The sequence below is a fragment of the Notamacropus eugenii genome, chromosome 4, assembly GCF_028372415.1.
Source record: "Notamacropus eugenii isolate mMacEug1 chromosome 4, mMacEug1.pri_v2, whole genome shotgun sequence".
NCBI classification, from domain to species: Eukaryota; Metazoa; Chordata; class Mammalia; order Diprotodontia; family Macropodidae; genus Notamacropus; species Notamacropus eugenii.
Window position 1 is genome coordinate 58,645,489 of NC_092875.1, and position 12,656 is coordinate 58,658,144.

The 12,656-nt window shown below is 39.8% G+C and overlaps 1 protein-coding gene across 1 annotated transcript; it reads left to right on the plus strand.

The window, feature by feature from the left end:
• The first annotated feature begins 11,497 nt into the window (after positions 1-11,497).
• On the plus strand, positions 11,498-12,439 carry LOC140498146 (olfactory receptor 1f45-like). Its single transcript, XM_072599433.1, has one exon. The coding sequence runs from the start codon at positions 11,498-11,500 to the stop codon at positions 12,437-12,439; it is 942 nt and encodes a 313-aa protein (XP_072455534.1).
• Positions 12,440-12,656: the final 217 nt, after the last annotated feature.

Below are 12,656 nucleotides of genomic sequence, written 5' to 3' on the forward strand. Positions count from 1 at the left end.
ACTGTGGTTGCTCCTATGCTGAATCTTTTCATCTATAGCTTAAGGAACAAGGACACGAAAGAAGCCCTGAGAATGCTCCTCACCAGGAAGCCAGGCCTCTCTTTGTAACTATGGGACATGATTCATAACCAGGCTTCATTTATACCAGGAATGCAGGGATGGCTCAACATTAGGAAACCTATCAAACCTATATTAAAGATAAAAATAAAAATCATTACATTAATAGATACAGAAAAACACTGTAAAGCATAGGAATAAACGGAACTTTTGTGACAATGATAATTAGTGTCTATCTAAATTCAAGAACAAGCATTATCTGTAATGGGGATAAGCCAGAGATTTATGAAGGACAAAACAAGGATGTCCATTATCACCATTACTATTCAGTATAGTGCTAGAAGTGCTAGCTATAGGAATAAAATCCCCTTACAAAAACAATAAATTGAAGTGTAAATAACAGAAATTTCTTGCTCAGGCTTCTCGTTGCCATCATGCTGAGAAAAACTCTACCCCAGACTTTATCTTGAACTGCCTGACACTGTAGGTTTGAAGTATGCAGGTCGCACATCCTGATGAAGTCTGTAACATCAAGGTTGAGATGTAAACTTCACTTTGAATTACCAGGAGGGCTTTACTCATTAGAAGAGGAGACCACAGAGGCAGAAGGAAGTTTCAGTTAAGAAATCTGCAGGGGCAAATTGATGTAGTAGAAATATGCAAGGCTGGGCATTTCTTTCATATTTCTTGGACTCTGGTAACCTGGGATCCATCTTCTAACGTTGGTTTCTGACATGCTTTTAATTTCCTGTATTCACCTACCTTATTGAACCACCACACCTTGGGCTTTCCTGACTTCTTAACCTGACGTACAACTATCTCCTCTCCTGTTTCTTAGCATAAGGTCATCATTGTCAACAAGGTCCAAGGTTACACTCTTTCTGGGCATAACATCATCACCATCATAATGGTCCGAGATTACAATACTGGACTATCCACTTGCATTGCACCTCAAGATAAGCCATACCACTATGAATATGAGGGAAGGCAATGTACTCTTTGTGTGGAGGGAAGGGGTTGGGAGAGTTATTTTTATTTTATAAAATTCATTTTCTTACTTCCAAACTCTCTCTTTCTCCAGTCTCTCCACCAACCATTTGAATGGAATCTCTTAAATTCTTATTTCATTTCCTTTCCACGTGTGCTCTTTAGCAGATCCAGAGAAAGGGAAATCAGCCGGTAGTCTCCAAGTTCATTCTCTGGAAACTTCCTTTTTTATGAGTGTTCTTTTTATTACCATTATTATTTTTGGTGGGGGCAGGTGAGGCAATTGAGGTTAACTGACTTGCCTAAGGTCACACAGTAAGTGTCAAGTGTCTGAGTCCATATTTGCACTCAAGTCCTCCTGACTCCAGTGCTCTATTGACTGCACCATCTAGCTGCCCCTCACTGCACCCCCTAGCTACCCCTGGAGACTTTCACACCAGCCAGAGCAGAAGAGGCTCTTGTTTTCCTTTCTACTTATCTACCTGATGACAGGGCTAGGGAACATGCTCATCATCCTGGTGATTAGAACTGATTCTCACCTTCACACACTCATGTACTTCTTCCTCATAAGCTTATCCCTGGTCAGCATCTCCTTCACATCCACCACCATCCTTAAGATGCTGTTTTATTACACATCTGGGAGAAAAACGACTCTTTATACCAAGTCATGAACAGCTGTGCCCTTTAGTTATTTCACAGGATTACAGAGTATTCTAAGATGAATTAATGCAAAATGAAGTGAGGATATCAAGGAAAACACTATGGATAATAATGGTAATATTATGAAGCAAAACAATTTTGAAATGGTTAACATCTTTATTCATCACAGTGACTGACAATGATTACAGAAGACAAATGATGAACCAGGTTACCTACTCACTTCCTGTTAAAAAAAAAAAGATGTACTCAAAATGAGACACATGTTTTGGAACATGGGGCTTTGTTTTACTTGATTACATACCTTTGTTGTAAAAGAGGCAGTAGTGTTTTGTGGAGATTCTAGAGAGTATGAAGGAAAGCAAATGCTTATAAATGAAAAGAAACAAAATCAATGAGGAAGAGGAAGAAGAAAGGAGGAGGAAAAGGAGGAGAAAAGGGGAAAAGAGAGAAGAAAGACAGGAAGGGAGGGAGGAAGGATGGAAGGAAGGAAGGAAGGAAGGAAGGAAGGAAGGAAGGAAGGAAGGAAGGAAGGAAGGAAGGAAGGAAGGAAGGAAGAAGGAAGGAAGGAAGGAAGAGAGAAGCTACATTTTCAGTTTTCACTTGTGGTCCTTCTGGATACCAACAGCTTGTCCACTGAGAAAGGGAACTCTGGCCACCTTCTGGGAAATTAGGAGTACTACAATAATCATAATAGAAATATTGGAAATCAATGTTGTGCAGAGAGAAAGAAGCCATGAAGGGGAGTACCAATATGGAAAAGTAACCTATAAGTAAAATGAGATTGTGATACTTTCATGATTTATATTTTAGAAACTCTGGTGTGAGTCCTAAGTACCCAGGATTTAGACTTGGAGAATCAGGATTTGAAAGCTAACTCTTATACTTGTGAACTGTGTCACTTAGGCAATTCCTTCAACTTCTCAAAGGCTCAGTTTCCTCAATTACTAACTTCTCTTTCATAACAAAACCTATAATCCTATCAGCTTACATTTTCAGCTGTGAATCTGTACCCTGAGAAGGGAAGTTGGACACTAAGTGAGATTTTCAAACAGTGAGATTCCCAGTTTATCTGGATGACAGGAATGAACTGAAAAAGAAAAAAGAACAAAGTGCAACCAGTCTCTTAGTGGTCCTTGCACATGACTTGGGAAGACAGTGAGGTTCAGGGCAAAGATCACTGACACTAAAATTAGATAGCATGATTTAAAAGTCTCTTTCTGGGATATATCTGTTTCATCTTGGGCACTCAATTCATTTCACATAAAATTCAGTTTCTTCAATTGAGAAATGAATAATTTGGACTAAATAGATGGTCTCTGAGGTTCCTTCCAGGGCTAGATCTCTGATCATGTGATGTAATGCCCTAAATGAGACTCTGACATGGACGGTACATACATTGTATGATTAAAGACCTTTCCCAGCACTGATATATTATAGTCTCTTTGCTAAGACCTATATCAGTTCAAACTTTCTGTGCTCCAAGATGTAAAATCCATCTTCTTGAAAAGAACTAGAAACACAAGGAGCTCTCAGTGTTGCTGGGCGAGCAGTACAGTGAAAATAAATTTTAAAACTTAGGTCAATTTCTTCCCCAAAGGAGGCAGAACCCAGAGTGGTGTGGACAATTACCTAGTGTTTGTCTCTAATAAGGGGCTCAGGGAATTGGAGCCCTGGGTCCAGAAACACCCAGTAAACTACAATACAATGATTCTCATGCATCATTCCTAGGAAACAGAATAGACACTTTATCTCATGCGCATCACCCCTCAGTCAATGCCTCAAGCCCTCTTTCTCCTAAAAGGATCCACAGCTTGAGCCAATCACCTGTTTGAAACTTATCTGTCAGTAGGGGGCCAGAGGAGGCAAGAGCTTAGTCCTTCAAGAACAGAAGAGAAGATCCAGGCTAAAGAACCAAGTAAGTGCATAGGCAGAGGGCACTTTCATTTCATTTGAAAGACAGTCCCACACAAAGTAATGTTGGGAATGTAGATCAAAGAATCTCAGAAACTTTTGCTAAACAGGATTTGAGAAGTTAGAACTTCAGAACTTGAAAGTGATAGAACATAGAATACTGAATTTCAAAGACAGAAAAGATTTAAATTATGAATAGGGCTAGAGGAGTTTTTAAAATATAGAACACTCAATCTCAAAAGAAAATTGGAACACAGAATGTCAGAGCTGCAAAGGACAGAAAATACACTGCTGATTAGTCTCCCTGCCTAAAGTCTCTCCTCCCTCCAGTTCATTCTCCACTCAGCTGTCAAACTGATCTTCCTAAGGTACGCGTCTGGCAACATCACTCCTCTATTCAAGTGTATTTCTATTGTCTTTGAGATCAAATATAAAATCTTCTGCTCGGTTTTTAAAACCCTTTCTAACTTGAATCCTTTCTAGATTTCTCAGCTTCTGACATCTTACACCTCTGCAGGTTCTCTGACATCTAGTGACGCTGACCTCCTTGTTTTTCCTCACATAAAACCCTCTCTGAATATAAGCATTTTCACTGGCTGCTCCCCATGGCTAGAACTCTCTCCAATCTCATCTCCACCTCCCAGCTTCCATGGCTCCCTTCAAAACTCAGTTAAAGTCCTTTGCTCTAGAAGAAGTCTTTCAAAATTTTGGTTAATCTTACTGCCTGTCCGCTGAGACTCCCCCAAATTGATCCTATGTATATGTGGTTTGCACATTGTTGTCTGCATATTGTCTCCCCCCATTACAGTAAAGGCTCCCTGAGCACAGAGATTATTCTTTGCCTTTGTATCTCCAGTGCCTAGCACAGAGCCTACCACATAATAATAAACACTCACTCGCTGACTAAGTGACTGAAAAGTTTCTTTGAGCAAAAAATGTTCAAACTGGGAGGGACTTTAGAATGTAAGAGATATAATAGCAGAGTCCAAGATGACAGTCACATAGTTCATAGAATGTTAATATTGAAATGAAATTTAGAACATAGAAAAGAAAATGTTACACCTAGGAGTAAATGAAACTTTTTATCAGAAACCAATTTTAGAAGTGGGAGGGAGCTCAGAGTCAATCTCTCAGTCATTGCTTACTAAGCACCTATTATGTGAGAGGCAATGTGCAAATTGCTGGGGACCCAACACAAAAGGGCAGTAGTCCCTGACCTCAAGGAATGTTCATTCTAACTGTAGAAATGGCATGGACACAAGTAAGCATCTACAGGACAAACAAAAATAAGGGAAAAATGATTTGGAAGAAGAAAGAGACAACCAGCTGAGCTGGCTGTTCAATATATCACAAGAGGTTTCACATAAGAAGTTGTCAGACTGAATTTGAAAAGAAACTGAGAAATTCAACAGGCAGAGATGAGAAAGCAGAACATTCAAGGCATGGGGCACAGGCAGTGCAAAGGCACAGTGGTGAGACATGGAGAATCACGTATGTCAGGAAGAACAGATGGACTAGGAAATATGTCAACGGAATGGATTTTACTCTCACAATTATCTTTCCACAAGAAGGTATCCTTTTCTAAAACTCAATATTCAATCTACTCCTCTTTCCATACACAAAAGAGAAAAGAAGAATATCACAAAAGGAAAGAGATTATGCTGTATTGTTATCAATAGGAACATCTGTCTGGGAATCTAATTATATGGATACTAAGCCTGGAGTCCTTGCCCATAGCTAAGAGCCCACAACTTAGACTAGTTCCCTCTTTGAAACTTAGCAGAAAGTAGGGGCCCTAAGAAAGCAATTGCTTGGTCCTTAAAAAACAGAAGAGAAGATCCAAATCAAACAAAAAATTAAGTGCATAGACAGAGGGTACTTTCTTCATTTGAAGGTAAATCTCACACAAAGCAAGATGAATATGCCTCAAAGAATCTCAGAAACTTATTGCTTAAAGGGATTTAAGAATGCAGAATGTCAGAACTGAATGGGTTGTTGAAATGTGGGACACAGGATTTCAAAGACAGAAAGGATTTAAAATATGAATAAGACTACAGAAGACCTTAGAATATAAAATGTTCAGACTCATAAGGAACTTAGAGTATAGAATGTCAGACATGCATAGGGCTAAAAATAGCCTGCTAGTTGGTTTCCAATGAGCATGGACATGGACATGGAACTTAACCTATTGCTTTAACTTAGTTGTATCATTATCATTTGTAAAAATGAGTCAGTTGGTTCTGAGAGTAGATTACTTCAAAGATCAGGGCATTCAGAACTGGGAAGGCCTTTAAAACAAAAAATGTCAAAAACAGAAGGTCCCTGACAGCATGGAATGTAACACCAGAAGAGATTTTTGACAGAGATGTCCAAACCTCAAAGCAGGAGGCACATAGCCCATGACTCTAGTACTGTCAAAGCCACATTAAAATGTAATTGGGAAAGATTTGAAAAAATAAATAACAACATAATAAAATATGAATAACATTACATTTTGAAAGTAAGTCATCATGTAGCCTACAAGAATCTTTATGAGTCAATTAGTGGACCCATTTCATTTTGAGTTAGACATCAACACTTTAGAATAGAGGTAATTAATGCTGAAAGAGACCTTAGTACATAGAGAAACTGAATTCTAGAGCTGAAAAGGACTAGAGGCCAGAAAATATATGATGTTAGAGCTGGAACAGGGGAGCTGGATGGGATCTTATGTAACAGACTAATGCGCATGGAGAAGACCTAAAGACCAACTTGTGAAAACTCAGCTACAAGGAGCAAAAACTGATCCATGTCACAGAATCTATTAGTGGAATATCTAGTACTAGAACCTAGGTCTCTTGAGTCCCATTTCACCACTCTTTCTCCTACACAATGATGACTCTGTTTCTCAATTTTAAAATGTAGAGAGGAATTCAATCACCAGAAAGGGATTCAGAAACTGTCACATTCAGAAACTGCTGTCTTCCCTCACTCCTGCAAACACCCTTATTCAGCAACATAATTAACTTCCTTGTGTCTAATAGATTAAGGGAACAATGAAGGATTTCCCCTCCACAACTCAAAGTAACAGGTTAGAGTTGGCATGGTCTAACAAATAGAATAGAGGGTTTGGAACCAGAAAAACTTGGGGTGAGTTCCTGGGAAAAGCAACAGATTTAGATCATCTATATTTTAGAAAACATTTACAAAGTCTTTCAGACAGTTACTGTGGAGAGCAGGGAGATATGTGTGCTAGATGTTAGAACAATGCAATAGTTCTTCAGATGTGGTGGATTTCCTATCTCTGAAGTTTTTTTAAGCAGAGGTGACATGACCATTTATGAGAATGTTCCAGAGAGCATTTCTATTCAAATGTGGGTGAAACATATGGTTGAGCCTATGACACTATTTTAACCAAGACTTGAAGTAATTCAGGAAAACTAAAAGGTGGAGATGAGAAGGTAGAGAATGACATGTGGGACAACCAGTGAAAATGTCCAGAATCAGAGGATGAAGTATCTTCTGTAAGGAACAGCAAAGAGGTCAAAGTCATTGGATCAAAAAATGTAGAGCATAAGGAAGTAAGGTGTGAGAAGACTGGAAAGATAAGAGAGGATCAGGTGATTAAGAGTTTTGAAAATCAAATAGAGGATTTCATATTTGAGCCTAGAAATAACAGAAAATCATTGGAGCTTTTTTTTTCTTAGTACAGAAGTGTCATGGCCTGTCTGGCACCTTAGGAAGATCAAGTTGATTGCTGAGAGGAGAATGAAGTGGAAGGAGGAGAGACTTGTAGCAGGAAGACCAACCAGCAGCCTAGTGCAACAATCCAGGTATGAGGTGAGGAGGGACTGAACCAAAATGAGGGCAGCATCACAGAGAAGAAGGAGGTGTATAAAAGAGGCATCACAAAGTTAAAATTGATAGGACTTGTCAAAAAGATTTATATGGTCTGGGGAGGGGTGAGAGAGAGTGAGGAATGGTGACTGGGAGGATGGTGCTTCCTTCAACAGTAATTAAGAAGTTCAGAAGAAAAGGGGGTTTAGGCAGAGAGAGGAAGATAATGAGTTCAGTATTGGCCATGTTGAGTTTAAGGTATCTGGTCTCTGACACTTGCTGTAAAGGGTCTGTGTGACCCTGGGCTAGTCACTGAATCTTGTTTGCCTTAGTTCCTTCATCTGTAAAAAGAGATCAAAAAGGAAATGAAAAACCATCCCAGTATGTCTGCCGTGAAAACCCCAAATAAGATCAAGAAGAGTCAAATACAACTGAAACAACTAAACAAAAAAGGGGGAATCCAGTTCAAGATGTCCAGTCTGCAGTTTTAGATGGGACACTAAAGATCAAGAGAAAGGTTATGGCTGACAGGATTTGGGAATCATCTGCATAGCAATAATAATTGAATCCACCTTTTTCCTCCTATCTATTTCCTACATTTCCTCCTTTAAGTATATCATCTAAATATATAATGCTACCTGACTATCCATCTCTTTATCTCTTTTGTCCTTTTTATGAGATACACCTTAACAAAGTCATTTTAGCCATGAGTCTCTCCCCACCAAGTCTCAGTGATACATTTTAAAATGTACATCCTATACAAGGATTCATCTTGCTCTTCACTTGTACATTGTACATTTTTATAGACTTCTGCAGCCACGGTCTTAGCTTGGATGTGGGCTCTAGTTATTCTCACCTGTGAATTATTGGTTCTCTACTGCTCTAACACTTCCTGGCCTGTATTTCCTACTACCTCTGGGAGTATCTCATACAGTAACAAGAAAATGTAAAGCAATAAAAACAATATCTACAAGATCTTTATAGAAAACCAAAAAATGACTTCTCAGTTATAATATACATGCATATATACTTGTCCATAAGTGTTCAAGTATTCTGCTTTCTCACTTCTTTGATATTCTCTATGCATATTATTCCTAAACCACTTAATAATGTCCCATGAGGTTGAAATACCTCAATCCAATTTTTAGACTCAAAAACAATATCCATGGCCTAAATCCCAGGATCCCACAGCTCCCACAGTGATAGCATTGGTGTATATACCAATGCACTCTTCATTAATCAGATGTTGGCACACTATTAAGTACTTCTATCATTCAGCAGCTCTGGTCGTTTCCAAGACAAAATTTCTGCTTGTAAAGGAAAGAAGCACATGAGTGACTATTGCTATTGCAGTCTTATAATCTCAGACTACATGAGTCTCTTTTAATACAGAAAGGATTGAGTATATGTGAATCTTGGTGCTCCCTGACGTGTTTATCAATGCTATAGAAGTAGCAAGGGCATGGTCCCTTTAATGAGGTAAAGAAAAGAAAAAGACATCAGGATGGGAGGGAAACAGCAACAGTTACTATTGATAATCACTCTGATGCCAGGAGGGTCCAGAAGACAGCCCTTGGGCAGGGGTCCAGTGTTGTCCCAACTTCAGTGTGCAGAAGGTTTAAGATTTGGGGAAAGGGAAGGGAAGGAAACTTAAAGGGAGGAGAGGAGAGAAGAGGAGAGGAGAGGAGAAGAGAGAGGAGGGGAGGGGAGGGGAGGGGAGGCGAGGAGAGGAGATGACCTGTTCAAGAAGTAGCCAGGACATGGCCCCTTTAATGAGACAGAGAAAAAGAAAAACATCAGGCCTATTCAATGAATGGGTGTTACCTCACCCTAAGTAAGTACGTGCATAGACCTCAAAGGGGCCAAGGTATCCCAGTGCAGCCTGGGTCAACTCCAGTCATCCTGATGAATATCTGGTCACTGAATTCAGATGGCTCTGGGGCAGAAGTGAGGCTGGTGACCTGAACAGCCCTCCCTCACTCAAAGCAAAGTCAAGTGCAAGTTATGTCATCATTTCTCTGATGGCATGGTCTTCTTCAGCAACAAAGGGCAAACACAATAATCAATACTATAAATCTTTTTAAAGTAGTACCATGTTATCAGGGGTTGCACAAAGGACATGGAGGAATCTTTCTTTCTGTGCTTCATACCTATAGCTAGTACTGTGTCCAGATCCAAATCTCATCCATTACAAAGGATTACACTGTAACATGGCAGTATGGATAAAAAACTATCAAAAAACCAAGTAAATGGCACTACCCTCATAAAAATAAAATTTAGAGGTCAGAAATGATAGAGATACCTGAATGAACCTTAAACTTCTCTAGTAACTACAGTACTTTAAGAATCTATCATCTCATGTATGAAGCACTTCCTCCACTAATACAGATTATAATCCCTCTGTGCTTCATTTGAGTGCTGTTGTGATTAAAAAACAACATTCTGTGCACAATCTGGTGAGGAAATTTTCTCAACTCAAATTGACTGGTCCATAAACATTAGACACACATTCCACGACCACTACAGTCATTTTCTACTCCACTTCTCCAGACTGAACCTTGAAATTTTACAAATTGAAATATGCAAAATCCAACCAATTACAAACCTAGGATGATGGCTCACACTTTATTTTTATCTAGAATCTAAAGTATTTTTTAAAAAATTTTTGGTCTGATTACGCCATTTTTGTGGTCAATGAGCTCCATTGGCACTCTACATTTTTCCAATTACTTTTCTCTAGCTTGAAATTCATTCTTTTCACCTCTTGACCTATATACCTGAAATTCATTCTTTTCACCTCTTGACCTATATACCAAGGATTCTGATGTGATAGAGCATAGAACCAGGTGTCAGCATGCCTGGTTTTAATTTTTCTTCACTATTTCCTAGTTGTATCATTCCTGGTTCTTAATTTTTCATCTATAAAATTAAGGGAAAGTAAGTAAGGAGGTGCTTCATAGAGCAAGACAAAATTATAATAAACTTCCAGGATGAATGCTCATTTATATTTGTTGGGGGACAGCTCTGGACCGGGGTCCCCCGTGAGGACCGTGAGACGCCTGAGGGTCCGAACCTGCTTACGTGGCAGGCTAGCTGTTCTAGCAAGCCACGGGGTACTGGGATGGCCCTGGTAACAGGCTGGCTCCACCCACGGGGAGGCACTTGGGAGGAGCTCACCCGCCCATGGGAGGTACGGGGGAGGAGACAGGGGATAATAAAAGGGGATGACCACGAGAGCTCGGGGGAGAAGAAACACAATAAAGCTTGCTGGCTGCAACTCCTTTCGGGTGCTCTGCCTGTTTATTCCCCTCCCCCAACAGGGAGAGGGAATTCCCCTCCCCCAACCAGGAGAGGGGCCGGAGACGTCCGAAGACCAGGGATAGGTAAGTAGAAGGCGAAGGCCCGGGAGTCACCCCGGGCATATATTCTTTGGTTTCAGGAATTTGCCACTACAAAGATACTGTTATGAAATTCTTGGTATCTCCTAGACTTCTATTGTTGCCTTTGCACTCCTTAGGATATATGCTCAGTACTGAGATCTCTGAGATAAAGGAGGTGAACAATTTAGTCAAATATCTTCAATAATTTTGAATTGCAAATGAATAAATTCGGGGCACTTCGCAGCTCTGCCAAAAGGGCATAACCATGCCTATCACCCCACAGAACCACCAGCAGTGAGCATTCTTATCTTTTGTCATCTTCTCCAATTTTCATACTGTGAAATGAAACTAAGAATTCTTTTCACTCACATTTCTATTATTATCAGTGATGTGGAGCATGATTTCATGTGGTTATTAACACTTTCCCCTTCTTTTGAAAAATGTTTGTTTATCCTTTTTTCACTTATCAATTTTTGTTGTGGGGCATCTTTTCTTGATTCCCTACATATTTTCCATTCTAATCTATTAGCTTTGACATTTTCTTCACTGCAAATATTTTTCTGCTATCATATATGTCTATTAACTGAATCGTCACTAACTTTAACAGAAAAAAATTTCAAATCAACTTTGAATGGACTATTTTATGTTTTACTTTCATTCTTCCACATATGTTTCAAAACAGATTTATGGAAGGGGAAAATCATTCAAGAGTCTCTGAATTCATCCTCCTGGGCCTTTCAAAACAGCCAGAGCAGGAGAGGATCTTGTTCTTTGTGTTCCTGATTATGTATCTTATCACAGGGCTGGGAAATTTGCTCATCATTCTGGCCATTGGGACAGACTCACGTCTGCATACCCCGATGTACTTCTTCCTTACCAATTTGTCCCTGGTCGACATTTGCTTCACTTCCACCACCATCCCCAAGACACTGATTAGTTACATATCTGGGAATAAAGCAATTCTTTATATCAGCTGTCTGTCACAAGTATTCTTTTTCAGTTGGTTTGCAGGGGTAGATAGTATCCTTCTCACTGTCATGGCCTATGACCGCTATGTGGCTATCTGTACTCCACTACATTATTCCATGATCTTGACCCCAAAGGTCTGTGTCCTTCTGGTAGCAGTGTGCTGGTCTGGGGCTTGCGTTAATGCCCTCACACATACTAGTCTGCTGACCCACCTCTCCTTCTGTGGCCACACTGAAATCCCTCATTTCTTCTGTGACCTCAATATGGTGATAAAATTGGCCTGCTCAGATACTTTCATTAATGACTTAGTGATCTACACAATGGGAGGACTGATAGCTGTAATTCCATTCGCTGGCATTCTAATCTCCTACATTCAAATTTTTGTGGCTGTACAGAGGATACCATCAGCTCATCGGAAATGGAAAGTTTTCTCTACCTGTGGCTCTCACCTTACTGTTGTCTCTCTCTTCTATGGGACAATCATTGGAGTGTATTTTAACAGAAAAACTACTGACACAGCCCAACAGGATACAGCATCAGCCATAATGTACACTATGGTCACCCCTATGCTGAACCCTTTCATATACAGCCTAAGGAACAATGATATGAAAGGAGCCCTGAGGATGCTCTTCACCAGGAAGTCAGAACTCTTTTTATGATTCTGAGACATCCTCTTGGGCTTTCTCATACTGCAATTTCATTGCTGTGACAATAGGTTCTCAATGACTTTTCTTCAATGTAAGGTTCAAACTATTCACCTCTAACCTGCTGAAAAAATGGCAATGTGATGGATAAAGCATGGAACCAATTGTCAGATTACCTCGTTCTACTTTCTCTACCATTTCCTGACTGTGTAAGCCTGAGTTAACGTGGTCT

Excerpts from the sequence above, each read along its gene's own strand:
- LOC140498146 (XM_072599433.1), top strand. The coding sequence starts at position 11,498 with ATGGAAGGGGAAAATCATTCAAGAGTCTCTGAATTCATCCTCCTGGGC.